General features: G+C 40.5%; 1 protein-coding gene across 3 annotated transcripts in view; it reads right to left on the bottom strand.

Moving 5' to 3' along the window:
• The window catches only part of SLC5A7 (solute carrier family 5 member 7), a 28,881-nt gene extending 15,664 nt beyond the window's left edge, over window positions 1-13,217 (bottom strand). The window contains exons 1-4 of one of the 3 annotated variants that reach the window (XM_054162986.1): window positions 13,018-13,217; window positions 11,779-12,001; window positions 4,317-4,430; window positions 1,087-1,242 (exon numbers count right to left, since the gene is read on the bottom strand). In XM_054162986.1, coding sequence (XP_054018961.1) covers window positions 1,087-1,242; window positions 4,317-4,430; window positions 11,779-11,956 — 448 coding nt within the window. In that variant the 5' untranslated portion in view covers window positions 11,957-12,001; window positions 13,018-13,217. Of the gene's footprint in view, window positions 1-1,086; window positions 1,243-4,316; window positions 4,431-11,778; window positions 12,002-12,711; window positions 12,810-12,858; window positions 12,873-13,017 lie in introns of those variants that run through there. The other 2 variants (XM_054162987.1, XM_054162988.1) reach the window with 2 other exon arrangements.
• Window positions 13,218-15,260: the final 2,043 nt, after the last annotated feature.

The following is a 15,260-nucleotide window of genomic DNA, read 5'->3' as shown; positions in this document are numbered from 1 at the left end:
ATGAATAGTTGGGTGATTTTCTATTGAGTCATAGTTCCACTAATTCTCTGGGTCCTTTCTTGAATTCCAAGTATTTTCTGCATCTTGTCAATTAGAAAGCCATTTAGAACTGAAAAATATTTCAATTGATTGATCAGTATCTGTTTTACTTCTATTATTTGTGCTATGGAAAGTTCAGTGTATGTTGGTCTCCTGTATGCAAAGGATTATTTTGTTTAGATTTATTGGCAATAATATTTCTTATCTTTTAATTTTGTCTAGCTTCTGTAAACTCAGTGGTGCAAAAGAGCAGCCCTGACGTAAAAGAGACCTCATCACACCTGTCACCCTCACAATTAAAGGAAATCTGTTGCTAAATATTTTCATGTTCTTTGAAAAGGGACAACTTAAAGGTACCTGAAAATTAATACGTACTTTGCATGTCTTTCCATTACCAAGGTATCATTACCACGTTTAATTACTAGCATGGATCTGAGACCTGTCACACTTTGAATCATTAGGAAGGACATTGAGACACTTGAGCGTGTCCAGAGAAGGGCAACAAGGCTGGTGAGAGGCCTTGAGCACAAGCCCTATGAGGAGAGGCTGAGGGAGCTGGGATTGTTTAGCCTGGAGAAGAGAAGGATCAGGGGTGACCTCATTGCCCTCTACAACTACCTGAAAGGTGGTTGTAGACAGGAAGGGGTTGGTCTCTTCTCCCAGGCAACCAGCACCAGAACAAGGGGACACAGTCTCAAGCTGTGCCAGGGGAGGTTTAGACTCGAGGTGAGGAAAAAGTTCTTCACTGAGCGAGTCATTCGTCATTGGAATGTGCTGCCCAGGGAGGTGGTGGAGTCACCGTCCCTGGAGGTGTTCAAGGGGAGATTGGACGTGGCACTTGGTGCCATGGTCTAGTCGTGAGGTCTGTTGGGACAGGTTGGACTTGATGATTCTTGGGGTCTCTTCCAACCTTAGTTATACTGTGATACTGTGATACTGTGATTTGGATTGAGTAGTTAGCATTTGTAGCCAGAATTCTAACACATATATGATTTTCTTAATCCTTTCCCCTGTGATACTTTAATATTTATACAGTTTATTCCTTACCTAAGGCAGAGAAGATGGCAGCAGCCCAAAACATTTCTCCCATTAAAGCTGGAATAAACAGTAGCCCTCCCATTCTCTTTCCATAAAGCTGCTGAAAAGGGTCTAGCATTGTCACATAGCCTTTGGATCGCATGGGTTTTGCAAAAAAAAGGCCACCTACAAAAAAAAACCATAGCATAAGACACCAGCTGCCATGGAGAAATGCATTGCCATTAAGGGGTAAAACACTTATTTTTATTTAAGGGTACAAAAATGCCAGTATTACTGCTTGGTTGGTTTTTTAAAAGGAGTAAGTACAGTTAAAATATCCCCTAAGAATTCTTACCTTGCATCTGCCTACAGAATTACATAAACACATCCACACCACTAATGTCGATGATCTGATAATGAATAGTAAATTTGTCTTATTTTGTCTGGTTCAATTTATTCAACCTGCCTTTATGGATGCTGTCAGTTTTCTCTTATTTTCGATCAGCCTAAGGGAACAGCTTTTCTGCCTAATCCTGTTCATTGTTAGAGCAGAATCCAGCATGAATTTTCACATGGCCCCACTCAGAGAGAAAACTCTCCGGGATTCTTGGGCCAGATACATGGTTTAGTGCACACACAGCAAATCCAGTTCTTTCACAACAATTCAGATTTATTGTGTGCGCTTAAATCAACCTTACTACACCTGCAGGGCAGGTCAGTTGCCTTCTGGGCTCTGCAGGTGTCAGGCTCTCTGAACATTTGTCATACATTTATTTCACTTGTGCATATTTGGGAATTTTGATGTATGGCAATTCTGCTCTGCCGGGCTGGCATGTGGCCTAGGTATGTACATAATGTGCAAAGGCCTCACTTTTCTAATGCACAATCCTCAAGTTCTTTCTCGCTAGGGAAAAAAGAGGACATATCTCAGGAAGGATGAAAGAGCCCTTGATTAGAAACCTGTGTATTTGAGATCTGCACATGACTAGATAAACTAAGCAGATGTCTACTCCATTTAAAACTGCTGAAATGTGATATCTGAGTTACCAAAAAACCTAAAAACTCGGAAAACCAGTCAGTTCCAAATAATTTCTACTGTGCAGTATTTGGCAACCTTTAGTTAAGTATTTCATCACAAGAAATGTAATATATTCATTGTATTGTAGAGAGGATTTTCCAAAGTTTTATTTATTGCCTTAGATCAGGCATATTTCTTAATTTCAATAAGTTCCCTAAACAGAAAGTACTGGTTTAACAGTCACAGTTCATCTATATTGCTTATGTTAATGCTGTCTTTAGGCAGGCTGTCTGAATGCAGAAACACCAGCATTTTTATACTGTTCTTAGATTGGTCATGGATCCTGTTCCTATTCTACTTGTTATGTCATCATTACAGAAGACAGCTAAAAGAAGGAGAAAAGAGTCACTGGTATTATAATCTGCTAGGAGGGTAAAGCCCCTGTCAAGAGAAATCAGAGATAGTCTAACTGCTAAATTACTTGGAAAATTAGGAAAAGTGGTATGCAGCACATGTTATCAATCTTAAATCCTCCTTGTCAGAAGCAGTAGTACTTCTTCTAGAATTCTATTTATAATTTTGAGAGATTTGTTTGTTTGTTTTGGTGTGAGTTTGGTTTTGGTTGTGGGGTTGGGTATTTTTTCATAAGAAGAATAAACAACTCCTTCCCCCAGACCTGCAGGTACAGATGATGTCACAGAAGTGCTTTCCTCTCTGTGCTCTGTGGAGATATATATATAAGGCCACAATACAGACTTCTTCTCTCTGCAGTGGCCATTAGAATTTCCAGGGAAAAATAAAAAGAAGAAGAAAAAAGCTTTGATATCTTTAAAAAGAGCTAAACATGATGGCAGAGTCTCTGCCTCTTCTGGACTACTATTAATTTGTGTCAATTCTAGAAATGCTAAGAGTCAGGAAGACACTGGTGCATCATAGGGTCCTAAAATCAATGGATGTTGACCCTTATGACCTCAAAATTACATCAGCTGATCTCCAGGCAACTGGAGACTGCTGATCTACTGTTATTTTTTCCTTACAGGAAACAGAGCTGATCTCAGAGATGGGAACTACTACTGGAGACAGAGCTGGTTGGCATATGCCAGACAGGAATATCTATGATGGGGAAAGTTTCTGCCTAGGAAGAAAGGAGAACCAGGACAGATCACAGGAAAGCAGTTCTGAGGATTAAAAACAGTACAAGAGGGCAGTTAAATTGTACAGGAAGAAATGAAAGGTGTGAAAAGACTAAATGTAACCAAAGAAAGGGACAGACTAGGTAGAAGGACCATGAGAAAAACACTCAAAACAGATCAAGAGGTCAAGTATTACTAAATTACTAATACACCAGTCACATTAATGAAATATCAAGACCACAGGACCTTTTTTTGCAGCAAGAATATTTTTAAACAGTTCCATCAGCAGTCACCTTAAGAACATGATCTGTTCACAAATTGAAGGGATGTAGTTGACAAATTTGTGGTGTATCATCATGGCTTACAAGACAATACTGTTGTGCGCTGCTTCATGTGGTTGAGACATGGTGAGAAATTTTTTATTGCTGATATTTTAAAGAAAAGGAAGGATGCTGTGAGACTATGTTTCAGGAAGTGAAGGCCACAGCATTAAAATTTATGATGCTCCCTCTATTATACTCTCACACTCTGCATATAGTAGCATTGGTTATTTGTATTTTGACATGTGATTTGGATTTTTCTATTGCATTGAAGAGGAAGTTTGGCCCATTTTTAAGACTGATTCTGCCACAGACTTCCTACACAAAATTAGGCAAGTTACCTAGATGCTTAGTGAAGACCTGTAAAGGTATATAAGTTCTTCAATAACCTGAAAGGATATTTGCCACTCTTGATTTCCAATATCTAGAGATGCCCTGATACTATTATACTTAGAATCATGCAAGTCATATAGGCACTTAAAGAAAACCTGAATGTATAGAACATAGCATAGATAATTTTTAAACATCTAACACAAATCCATTCTTATTGTGACTTCTGTAAACCATTGTGGTTGTAATAATCAAATATGTCTTGCCAAGGCAATCTTATGATATCAAACTATTTATAGCGATTTTCTGGTTTTCTTTTTAATGGCCAAACCTATCAGCAGAAGGGTCCAGTTTACCTGAGTACCCTTTTATCAGACTCCAGTTATTTAATTTCAAATGATAGACTTGTCATCAGAACTGTTTAAAATGACAGACTATTAGCTTCAGTTTTTTGCTTACCTAAAATCAGACTAAGGGAATATCCAATAGGTGCCTGAGCCCAAGCTAGACCATAGCCTGGGACATACACAGCTTCTGCTGTCCCGTTGATGTAACCTCCTCCAACCCATGTGGCTGAAAAAGAAGAGATGGAAAAGTTTTTAATGTGCACAAAGAAAGGAACCTCCCATGTTGCAAAATGAATTTGTCATCACTTGTAATATTGCTATTTTAAATTACATTTAGTGTGCAAATACCAGCCTTGGTATCCCTCTATAAAAGATAGTCAAAAAGCTTACAACCTACACATGCTAGAAAGTCAGATGGACCTGGACAATCATCAAGGTGTCTAAGTCTCTGTAGTCAGTGAAGATGCAAGGGCCGAATCTCCCACTACTTGTTTACAAGTGAATGAAGCACATCAACTCATTAACTTTTACTTTTTCATTATGTTAGTCCAAATGAGGGAGAGATGTAGTGTGTGCGTGTGGGTGGTCTGAAGAAGAGCAATAAACCTACACTGATAAAGTCACCCCATTGGGAAAGCTCAAAGCATTTAAATTGAACAAGAATTTAATCAATTCCTCATTTACCAGGGCACTCATGGGAAAAAAAAAAAAGTCCTTAAAATCCAGACAAATTTTAACTTGTGGCTATATAAAATACCTTTAGTAAACACTGACTTCACTAAATGATTTATTTCCATATTCATTTGTGGTGGTTTTGTGTTTCTATTTAAGTTCCGCACTTTGACTAATTAATTTTTGTGCTTTGTGAAGACATATTCCAGAGGTTAATTGCGCTAATATTTCTGATTTTATTAGTCTAAAAAGAAGTATTTTCAATATATCAACCTCAGACACTTAATGAATTGCTTCTCTGCCTTGAAGCCAAGATTTGATATTTGAAAATTTGGCTTCTACGCTATGGATGAAAGAAAAACTCCAACACAGAAATGTATTGTGATTACATCTGCAAAAATAATTCATCACATGTAATAAATAGAATGGAATGGAATGGAATGGAATAGGATAGGATAGAATAGAATGGAATGGAATGGAATGGAATGGAATGGAATAGAATAGAATAGAATAGAATAGAATAGAATAGAATAGAATAGAATAGAATAGAATAGAATAGAATAGAATAAACCAGGTTGGAAGAGACCTTCAAGATCATCACGTCCAACCTATCATCCAACGCCATAAAGTTTACCTCTTCCTGTTGGCAGATTCCCTTCAAAAAGTTCTTGATTTGCTCTAATGTATAATGAGTAAGTCTTAGGGATCTGGGTCTGTAGTTTGAACATGGGCAGGCAGATCATAACAAGTACTAGATTTCTGTAATGCCTTTTTGATTTGTCTCAGAAGCCTTTGGCTTCTCATATAAGAGTACATAGAATACATACATAGAATAAACCAGGTTGGAAGAGACCTTCAAGATCATCGCGTCCAACCCATCAACCAATCCAACACCACCTAAACAACTAACCCATGGCACCAAGCACCCCATCAAGTCTTCTCCTGAAAACCTCCAGTGATGGCGACTCCACCACCTCCCCAGGCAGCCCATTCCAATGGGCAATCACTCTTTCTGTATAGAACTTTTTCCTAACCTCCAGCCTGAACCTCCCCTGGTGCAGCCTGAGACTGTGTCCTCTTGTAGTAGTTCAAACTTTCTGTGCAAAAATCACAATTGTAAGACATTTATTTTCCTTAACTATTCCTCAGAATTTTTCCAGCATCCACTGTCACACAAGTAAACTTTGTTTTGTGTTTAAGACAAACAATTTGAGACAAAAATGTATTAATTAAATTAAATTAATTGATTAAATAAATGTAATGAAAGTCTAAACAACCACCCTTTTCTGTTTGATATTTCTCAAAAACTACCAGAAGGTATGTTTTTTAAACTCAACGTTAAATTACACCACAGCTTTAGAATCAAAGATCTCCAGCAACCAGAGCATCACAAAAGCAAAAGAATGGGCCACTGTTGTTGGAAATACTGTAATGGGCTTGTACGAGGAATGTGCAAGCAGAAAACGTCTGCAACAAAAGAATTGATCCAAAGAACTGCTAGTGGTAGACTTCTGGATATTGAGATTTACTGTGTGCTATAGAGACAATGGGCAAGCAATGTTCGTGTGGGACTCCATGGAAAAGATGAGTGAACACTGATCCTCGATGGGAAGAGCAGGGATGTAGAATCTATACAAGAAGTTGTTAGACATTTGAGATTTTTCACTTATTGACAGCATGGCCTAAGGTAGATGGGAATAGGATACTTTGTTTACCAGAGTCCTAGAATCATGAAATCATTAAGTGGTTTGGGTTGAAGGGACCTTAAAGATCATCTAGTTTCAACCAAGCTGCCATGAGCAGGGACACCTTCTACTAGACCAGGTTGCTCAAAGCTCCATCCAACCCCACCTTAAATACTTTCAGAGATGGGGCATCCACAACCTCTCTGGACAACATGTTTCAGTGTGTCACCACCCTCACAGTAAAGGATTTCTTCTTTATATGTAATATAAAACTACCTTCTTTCAGCTTAAAGCTGTTATCCTTACCCTTTCATTGTACTCCCTGATAAATAGTTCTTCCTCATCTTTCCTGTAGACCCCCCTTGAAGTACTGTAAGGCTGCTATGAGATCTCCCTGGAGCCTCCTCCTCTCTAGGCTGAATAACCCCTATTCTCAAAGCCTGTCTTCACAGGAGAGGTATTCCTGCCCTCTGACAACTTTTGTGACCCTCCTCTGGATCCATGAGCACATCCATGTCTTCCTCATGATGGGGGCTCCAGAGAATAAAACAGTGCCCTGGATGGGCTGTCATGAGAGCAGCATCGGGGTCAGCTGCTTTGAACCACTAGTCACACTTCTTTTGATGCAACCCAGGATGTAATTGGCTTTCTGGGGTAGTAGTGCACATTGCTGGGTCACCTCGAGCTTCTTGTCAAACTAGCACACTCAAGCCCTTCTCTGCAGGGCTGCTCTTAATGCACTCATCCTCCAGTCTGTATCTGTGCTTGGGTTTGTCTTGACCCATGTGCAGGACCTTGCAACTGGCCTTATTGAGCTTCATGAGGTTTGCACAGACACATCTCTCAAACCTGTCATGGTCTGTCTGTAATGCATTCCTTCCCTTCAGTGTGTTAACTGCACTACAGAGCTTGGTGTAAACTGCAAACTTGCTGAGGGTGAACTCGATTACCACTGTCCATGTCATAACAGTGGCCCAAATATAGACCCTTAAGGGACACCACTTCTCACTTGTTTTCACATGGACATTGAGCCATGGACCATTGGAGCTTGTGACTACATGGGATGTGTGTAGTCTACTGTGTCTCAGGCACCACAGAGTTATGGAATAGGTTGTAAGCACCTATGTACAATAACAAAAGCATATATTTAGAAAGGGAATGATACTTGTCTCCTTGCCTGGAGAAAAAGTGTAAGCATGAATTCTGCATGAATGATACCAACTTCCAGATGCAAAATAATATTACATAGTCTAGGACAGATGTCCAGCATTGTTGCAGCTGTAGTGCAAGGAAGCTTCAACATCCAGCATCAACTTGCCTAGGGCTGCTACTGAGGTGACAGGTGCTCTCCAAGAAGCACTTCAATGCTGTGCCTAACTTCCTTACTTTCTGTCTGGAGGGGTTCAGGTTACTTAACTTCTGTGTGACATTGCAGGGGCCATTACCCTCCTGGTGCTGAAGGGGAAGAATGCCCTATGGACCAGTATTGATGGGTAAGATGGCATGGAGGATTTAACACATATTTTCAATTTGATTTCCTGATTTCTGCAATGGGGTTTGAAAAACAGCTGCTGACTTATTTTCATGTCCATGTGACTGTTCTGAAACATCTGTCAAGGAACCCAGAGCTCTAGGAAGGTGCTATGTGGCTGCTTCTGAGAGAGCGAATGGGTAGTCAGCATGCACATTGATATCAGCAAATACATTAGAAAAGAAATAATGGGGTATGGCTGGATGGGATTTCAACCTTAGATATTAATTTTATGATCCTCAGTTTGCTAAGCCACAATTTTAACTTTACTATCTTTTTTTTTGTGATAGTATTATTTTTTGTCTTCTAAATAAGACAAAAGGACTATAAAATTTAATAATCTATGGAAACACTCATGTGGTAATCTATTTTAATCCTCTCTTTGTCTGCCATCTGAAGGGAAAAAAAAATGCAACAAATACTAACATCCATTTAAAACATACACCCCAAAAAATGACCAGAAAAATCCTGAGGGTATGAAGTACAATTCTGCTAATAGTTCATATGAAGAACACAGAAAGTAATCTCAGATTTCTTTTTATATATATTGATACGTATTAGAGTATCAGGCTATAGGCTCTTCTCTTTGAATGATCTCATCTAACCCCTGAAATTACTGCATCAGCTCATCAAGTTCTCTAAAATGGAATGGGTTGTCCAGGGAGGTGGTTGAGGCCCCATCCCTGGAGGTGTTTAAGACCAGGCTGGATGAGGCTCTGGCCAGCCTGATCTAGTGTGGGGTGTCCCTGCCCATGGCAGGGGTGTTGGAACTAGATGATCCTTGTGGTCCTTTCCAACCCTGACTGATACTATGATACTATGAAAACAAAATCCTGCCCTAAGGATTATACACACGACCCTCCCCACACCCCCAGTTTTGTAAATTTGGGTTGGCTTCTTTGGTTGCTGTCTGGGGTTTTTTTTGGTGTTGTTTTCTGTTTGTTTGTTTTGTGTAAGGGTATGTATGTCCATCCAACTAAAATAAAAAAAAAAAAGACATTAATACACTATTACTTTTTGATCATGTTTGCAAGCATTGAATTATATCATCTCAAATGATGTAATCATTCGATGATCTCAAATTTGGTGTTTAAACTCAATCACCAAAATTGTAATAGACTCAAGTTTGTCACAGATAGCATTCTCAGTAATTTCACACACCAATTAAGAAGTGCTAATACTTAATAGAATAACTTAACTATAATTATGTAAAAATGATACAAAGATTAAAGGCTTGTCTACTGTGGTGCTATGTTAACTGTCGTGATCCATCCATAATTCAAGCTTCTCACTCTTTCTAACTGCAGACACACTGAGCCTTCAACAGGCTTTGTGTTTAGGCAGTTCAGTAGCTAGCTGATAAATCTGCTTCTTCAGGATCATAGTGTACACCCAGATATGTATGTAGCCATTATTCATAGGTAGTGCACTTGCTCTAAGGCTGTTCAATGCCACTTAGAAAATCAGATATAATTACTCAGAAATCTTGAGTCCATCTCTATTTAGTCATTCATGATGCTCATGCTATGATTTTTGTTTTAAATGTATAGGCTAATTTCTGTCATCCTCCCCACCAAGCAGCCCTAGAAACTTCTACCATTTTAGTATCCAATGCTCACAGAACATGGGAGTATTTGTCTGAGGCAAGAAAGGCAAAATTAGGCCTTGTGTCATAATCTAAAGTACTTCATGTCCATATGAATAACATCCTTTCTGGAAATCAACTTTTATTTTTCCTTCTACAGGATAGGCTTTGCTTTTTAAATTAATATCTAGACAATTAAAGCTGTGAAATAAAAAGACTATGTTGCAATAGCCATCTCTGGAGGCATGGTTGTGAGGTGCAAAATCCACATCTAGCATTTTTAAGAAGAAAATATACCCTGGAACAATGTGACCATTTAGTAAAAATTGTTGCAGCTTTTGATCAGCTTACTTTCACAATTATTTTGTTATTGTTTTACAAACTCAGTATCCTAATCACTCTCACCAAGACAAAACTCAGACTAACCCCTGCATTCGCTAGAGATGTGCCCACGATGAACTCTGCGTGCCAGGGGTGGTTCCCCAAAACAGAAAGTATGATTTACTTGCCATTTCAAGCCTTAGTTGCCATATTTACAGAAGGTAAAGATGAGACAGTATGTGAACCCTGACAGTGTAAAACCCATGGGCATTTAGCTGCGCAATGGCTTTAAGATCAGCTCAATGCCGCAGAGATGCCATGCTACGCCATCTCCAGAGCTTGCATGAAACAGGATGAGCGCATGCGAATATGAAGTGAGGTGATTATTGAAATCTGCAATATAGGAAGCACAAGTTCAAGTCTTATCCCTACTTCATCTGTTATGAAAAATACTCCTGTAAAATAGTATAGAGGAGGCTAGAACTTCTGTCTTCTTCCACAGGCAAAGATGTTAGTCATAATCAGTTATGCAGGCAATGTCCTGTTTCATCTCCACTCCCCCTGATCTAATGCTTACAAGTTTGTGGCAGGCAATATTCCTGAAAAACATTCTAGTTTCTGAAAACATTTCATTCAGCAGAAAGCAGTCAAACCAGCTCTTGCTGTGAGCACAATCTTTCCATATCTCATGCTTTAGTAGCTATGGGTATATGATAAAGTGCAAAAAGTAGAACCTCTACCTGTATTATTAACTTTTACAAACATTCTTCACTCAATATCTGAACATTCTCTCTTTAAATGAGCAAAACGCCTCTGCAAGGTGATGGGAATATTTCTCTTGATTAAAGAACACAGAATTTTAGACCAAGTTTTTATGTGCGTCTTCTTTATTAGATAATTGTGAAACCAAGACAGGACAAAATAGTAAAACAGTATAACCCAATAAGTTAAATCTGGCAATTGAAAGGGCTTTTCCTGAATAGGATTTAGAATGAAAAAAAAAATAAAGAAAATAAAATTAAGGCTACTTAAAAATTAAATTGCTAATATAAAAGTGGTGGCCCAATTCACTCTTCTTATAATTAATTTCTGTTCCAGTTCCATGTGTTAGTTGCGTGACTTGAGATTTTGGGCCACATTGTGAGTATACTGTTTACCCAGGGAAGACACCTGATTTGACTGCCTTTGGGAATCTGACAGCACTGCTTTCAAAGCAGTAATTAGTCCGTCACACTCACACAGGCTTTTCCTACTGATACTACTATTCACAGTAATGTATTACTATATTAAATTGCTGCAAATGAAGCTAAAAGAATCCACAAAGCAAGTTTGCTGAGATAAGTGGAATTATGAGTTTGGATTTACACCGATTCTCTTGTAGAAATGTATTGTTTTGCATCAAAACTTTGGTTTACTCTGTTTAAAAAAGACCTAACTCATCAAATTGGATGGCTTTAACAATAACAGCTATTCTTAACTGAATTATGTAATAATCTAGATAAATCTGATACTTCTGTTCCAAACCTATCTGATCTACAGATGAGTATGAAAGCAATGATTGAGAAATACAATATCTTTTCCCTGTTTAAAAATATTTGTTGTTTTTATATAGATGCTACATCTGGCTGATCACTACACAGTGGTAGTAGCTGTTAGGGGGGAAAAAAAGGTATATATTTTCTCCATTTTACATTATTTAACTTGCACTTTTTCATTCAGATGGAAAACTGAGAAGTTATACACCAGTCAGGAAAAAAAGAAAAAGCAGTTTGTTACATACCAGTCATTGTAAATCCACCAACTAGCAAGCCAATATCTCTTCCACCGACTATAATAGCTTCGCTGCGATCTCCTTCGCTGCCAGTGTTCTTGGTTTTCCAAGCAGCCCATATTCCAACTGCCAGGATAGCCAGGTAGAATACAACTATGGCCACCAGTCCCTCTGCATGGAAGGCCATGTTGAGGTCCCGACTGTTTCTTTGACTGCTATTTCATTAAGACCTCTGGAGAGAAGCAATAATACATCTGCTTTTAACAAACCTGGTAAGATGCTCTTTAGAATCAGTACATAAAGAAAACTGAGATGGTTATTAAACAGACTCTTCTGGTGGGTTTATGAAATGAGTATTTCAGATGCAATTGAAATTAAGTTTGCGCAGCAATTAAAATGCCTTGGAGCAACAACCAGCAATTGTAACCTGCGACTACAATGGGAAATGAACAATGTGGCTAAAAGCTGCACAACTCCTAGAAATCAGGTACGGAGCACAACATTATTTTAGTGTTCCCAAGTCCCCAGTGCCTGTGAACTCTTCAGTCAAGTAACAGTTTGCTACACGGAGCGGGACAGAACATCTTGGCCATGTGGGCTATTTCAGAAGTCTCTTTTTAGACTGAAGAAGACAAGCCACAGAATGGTTTTTAAGCGAGACAAGAACAATGGGTAAGAAAAAAGTACAACAGCAAAGCACATCTTTTGAGTCTTTGTGTGGGAGCACTGTCTTTCTCTCTTTCTATCACCTTCGGTATTTATAAATCTGCGCTTTCCTTTTGGGCAGCGTACGGTTGTCCAGCATTTGAAAGTATTAATCTCGTTCGGAATCTGAGAAGTAACCGAAAATCTTAAAAACCGTCCTACGGCGGAAATTTTCAGGCACACCAATCACAGTGTGGCGAAGACTCCCGGACGACATTAGCAGCGGCTGCCCCGTACCCAGCCTTTCCCGGAGCCCCCTCCCAGCCCTCTCCCCGCTGCTCCGTGATCGCTGTCACACGGCCGCGCAGGCAGGAGCCGCCCGCGCTCCCGACGGCTTCTGGAGACCCCAACGCGGAGCCAACTCGCGGAAACAACTCTACCTACCTGGGTGACTCCGCGCTCCGCGGCGCCTCCGCGGCTCCCTCCGCGGCTCCCTGCACGGCCGCATACCCCCGCCCAGCACCCACGGTGGGACTCCCCCCATCCGTCACCGCCCGCCGCCCCGCGCCGTCGGGGCGCGGCTGCTGCCGCCGCCCGCCCCACCTGCGCTCCGTCGCCGCGCTGCCCTGCAGCCCCCGGGCCACCGCCGTCCATCCCGCGGGGCGGTGTCGGGGTTGATCTGCGGGGGGCTTTGCCCCCGCCCCGGGGGTTTCCCGCTTGTCGCGGCCGGGAGGGGGCGGAGAAGGAAGGTCAGGGTCCGTTTTCCCCCGCGGCGCTGGCTGTGCACCGAGTGCTGAGGCTGTGACGGGGGGCTCGTGAATTTAAAAGAGGAAAATCCCTTTATAAAGGAGGAGGGTTGAGTGGGGTGAGAGGACCGTGTCCGTCAGAGCTGGGGGGAGGAAGGGGGAAAGACGTCAGAGTACTGGGGGACGTTGCGGGGAAGTAAGGATGACTCAAGGGAGAGTGATTGTCTTGTCATGGCAGGGAAACAGGTAGGAAGTGAAATTGGGGTAAGAGAACAAAAAGGAATGAGGGGAAGGAAGGAAGGAATGGGATAATGCCAAATCAACAGGAAATAAAAAGGAAAGAAAGAAGAAGTGCTGCAAGGAAGGCTGGAGGAATGGTAGAGATCTGAGGTGGGAAGGTGAGCTCTGTGCTCTTATTGCCCTCCCTTGCGTCGTTCCCATGTCACCCTCGGGCCTAGCACCAGAAAAGCACAAAGCCGAGGCACAGCTGCGAGTGGCTGGCCAGGACCATCTTTTCCCCACAGCTCCCTTCCAAACCTGGTTGAACACGGAGCTGTGTATCCCAGCTGCAGGGCAGGGATTTCTAGGGGGTCTCCTTTTTTTGCCACGCCTCTTATAAATCTGATCTGCAGAGCTATGGTAGTATCAGCTTTCCCATGAACAGATTCTTGCTCTTTGTCTCCAAATGATACTTGACAATGAGTGATAAGGGTACACGTGCAAAGAGGACCTATATGTGCTCTTGCCCCAATTTTAACAAAGGGAAGATCATGTGGAGCTGTAGCAGTTGCTGTCAGATCTTGAGGCAGGCAACAAGGACCATTGGTTCATGAAGGATAGAAAAGTGGAAAAAAAAAATCCCTCAGGAGTGTAGAACTGAGTCTGGCAAAAGAGCTAATTTAAAGTTGAAAATATAAAATCCTCCCAGACTTTGAAGGAGTGGGAAGATGTAAAAGCAGAGAGGAGGAAGGCAGCAAGTCATCAAAGCACTGCAAGGAACGGCCCAAGGGCTGGCACTTTACTGCCCATTTGCTGACTGCTTGGCTTTGGCTGGCTGCACATGGACTGCTGAGTGTATCACACCAAGTAGCACGTTACCCTCAGTCATTTATGTACACCATGTGCAATAAATTATGATTGCATCGCCATACATTGCATGCGCAACACTAGTTTCAATTCCCTGGATTTGGTTGAAGAAGCCTAAATAAAGGTGGCCAAAGAATTAAAGGTTATTACTGTTACTATTTTTGTCAGCCAGTCTCCCGGGCTGATTGCTCGTGATGCAACGTTTGCTTTGGAAGTCTGCAGAAAAAAGTGCCTCCTCCCAGTAAGAGGCAAAAGAGACACATTTTACAGATGAGAGCATCAAGGTACCATCTAAAGGTAAATGCTGTCATAAGTAAACACAATGTAAATAATAAGAGACCTTCAAATCAATATTGAGGGTGTCTCAATTAAGAATACTAGCAAAGGCATTCCAGCAATTAAAATGTGATAGAAAATAAGTGGGTGCTAAAAGCTAAATTAAATTTACAGAAAGTTTTAATTGCATTTCAGTCTGGTTTTCTCCAACTTAATACAGGAAGTCATGACAATGAAAAATTCTAGGCAAAGGTATTAGCCAAAGACTTTCAGAGCCAAAATTAAAAAATACTGTGTTGCTGAAAAAAATAAATAAATTTGCAAATTCTTCCAGAGAATTTCTAGAAACTAACTCTAAATTAATTATATTTTTCTGGCATTCATTAAAACTAATGCTGATTTTTATTTTTATTGTATTTGTGTAGCCACTTTTGACGGATTTCATCTCTTTGATATTCAAGAATGCGTAGCAGCCTTCCATCCAATGAATCAAGTGTGCTGGGCAAGTTTTACCTTACATGTGTATCAACTTTTGTAGTTGCTTAAGCACAAATAATTTAAAACATAGATGTTCTCATGAGGTGTTCATTTAAGCTATAGCATCCTTAAGATGGTATGGCTTTTGAGAACTGAAGCCTTGATCTGGATGTAGCTGAGAATAGAATAGAATGGAATGCAATAGAATGGAATGCAATAGAATAGAATAGAATAGAATAGAATAGAGTTAACCAGGTTGGA

The sequence above is a fragment of the Dryobates pubescens genome, chromosome 7 (assembly GCF_014839835.1).
Source record: "Dryobates pubescens isolate bDryPub1 chromosome 7, bDryPub1.pri, whole genome shotgun sequence".
Classification (NCBI taxonomy): domain Eukaryota; kingdom Metazoa; phylum Chordata; class Aves; order Piciformes; family Picidae; genus Dryobates; species Dryobates pubescens.
The sequence above is the reverse complement of the archived record's forward strand: the minus strand, read 5'-3'. Positions and strand labels throughout refer to the sequence as shown.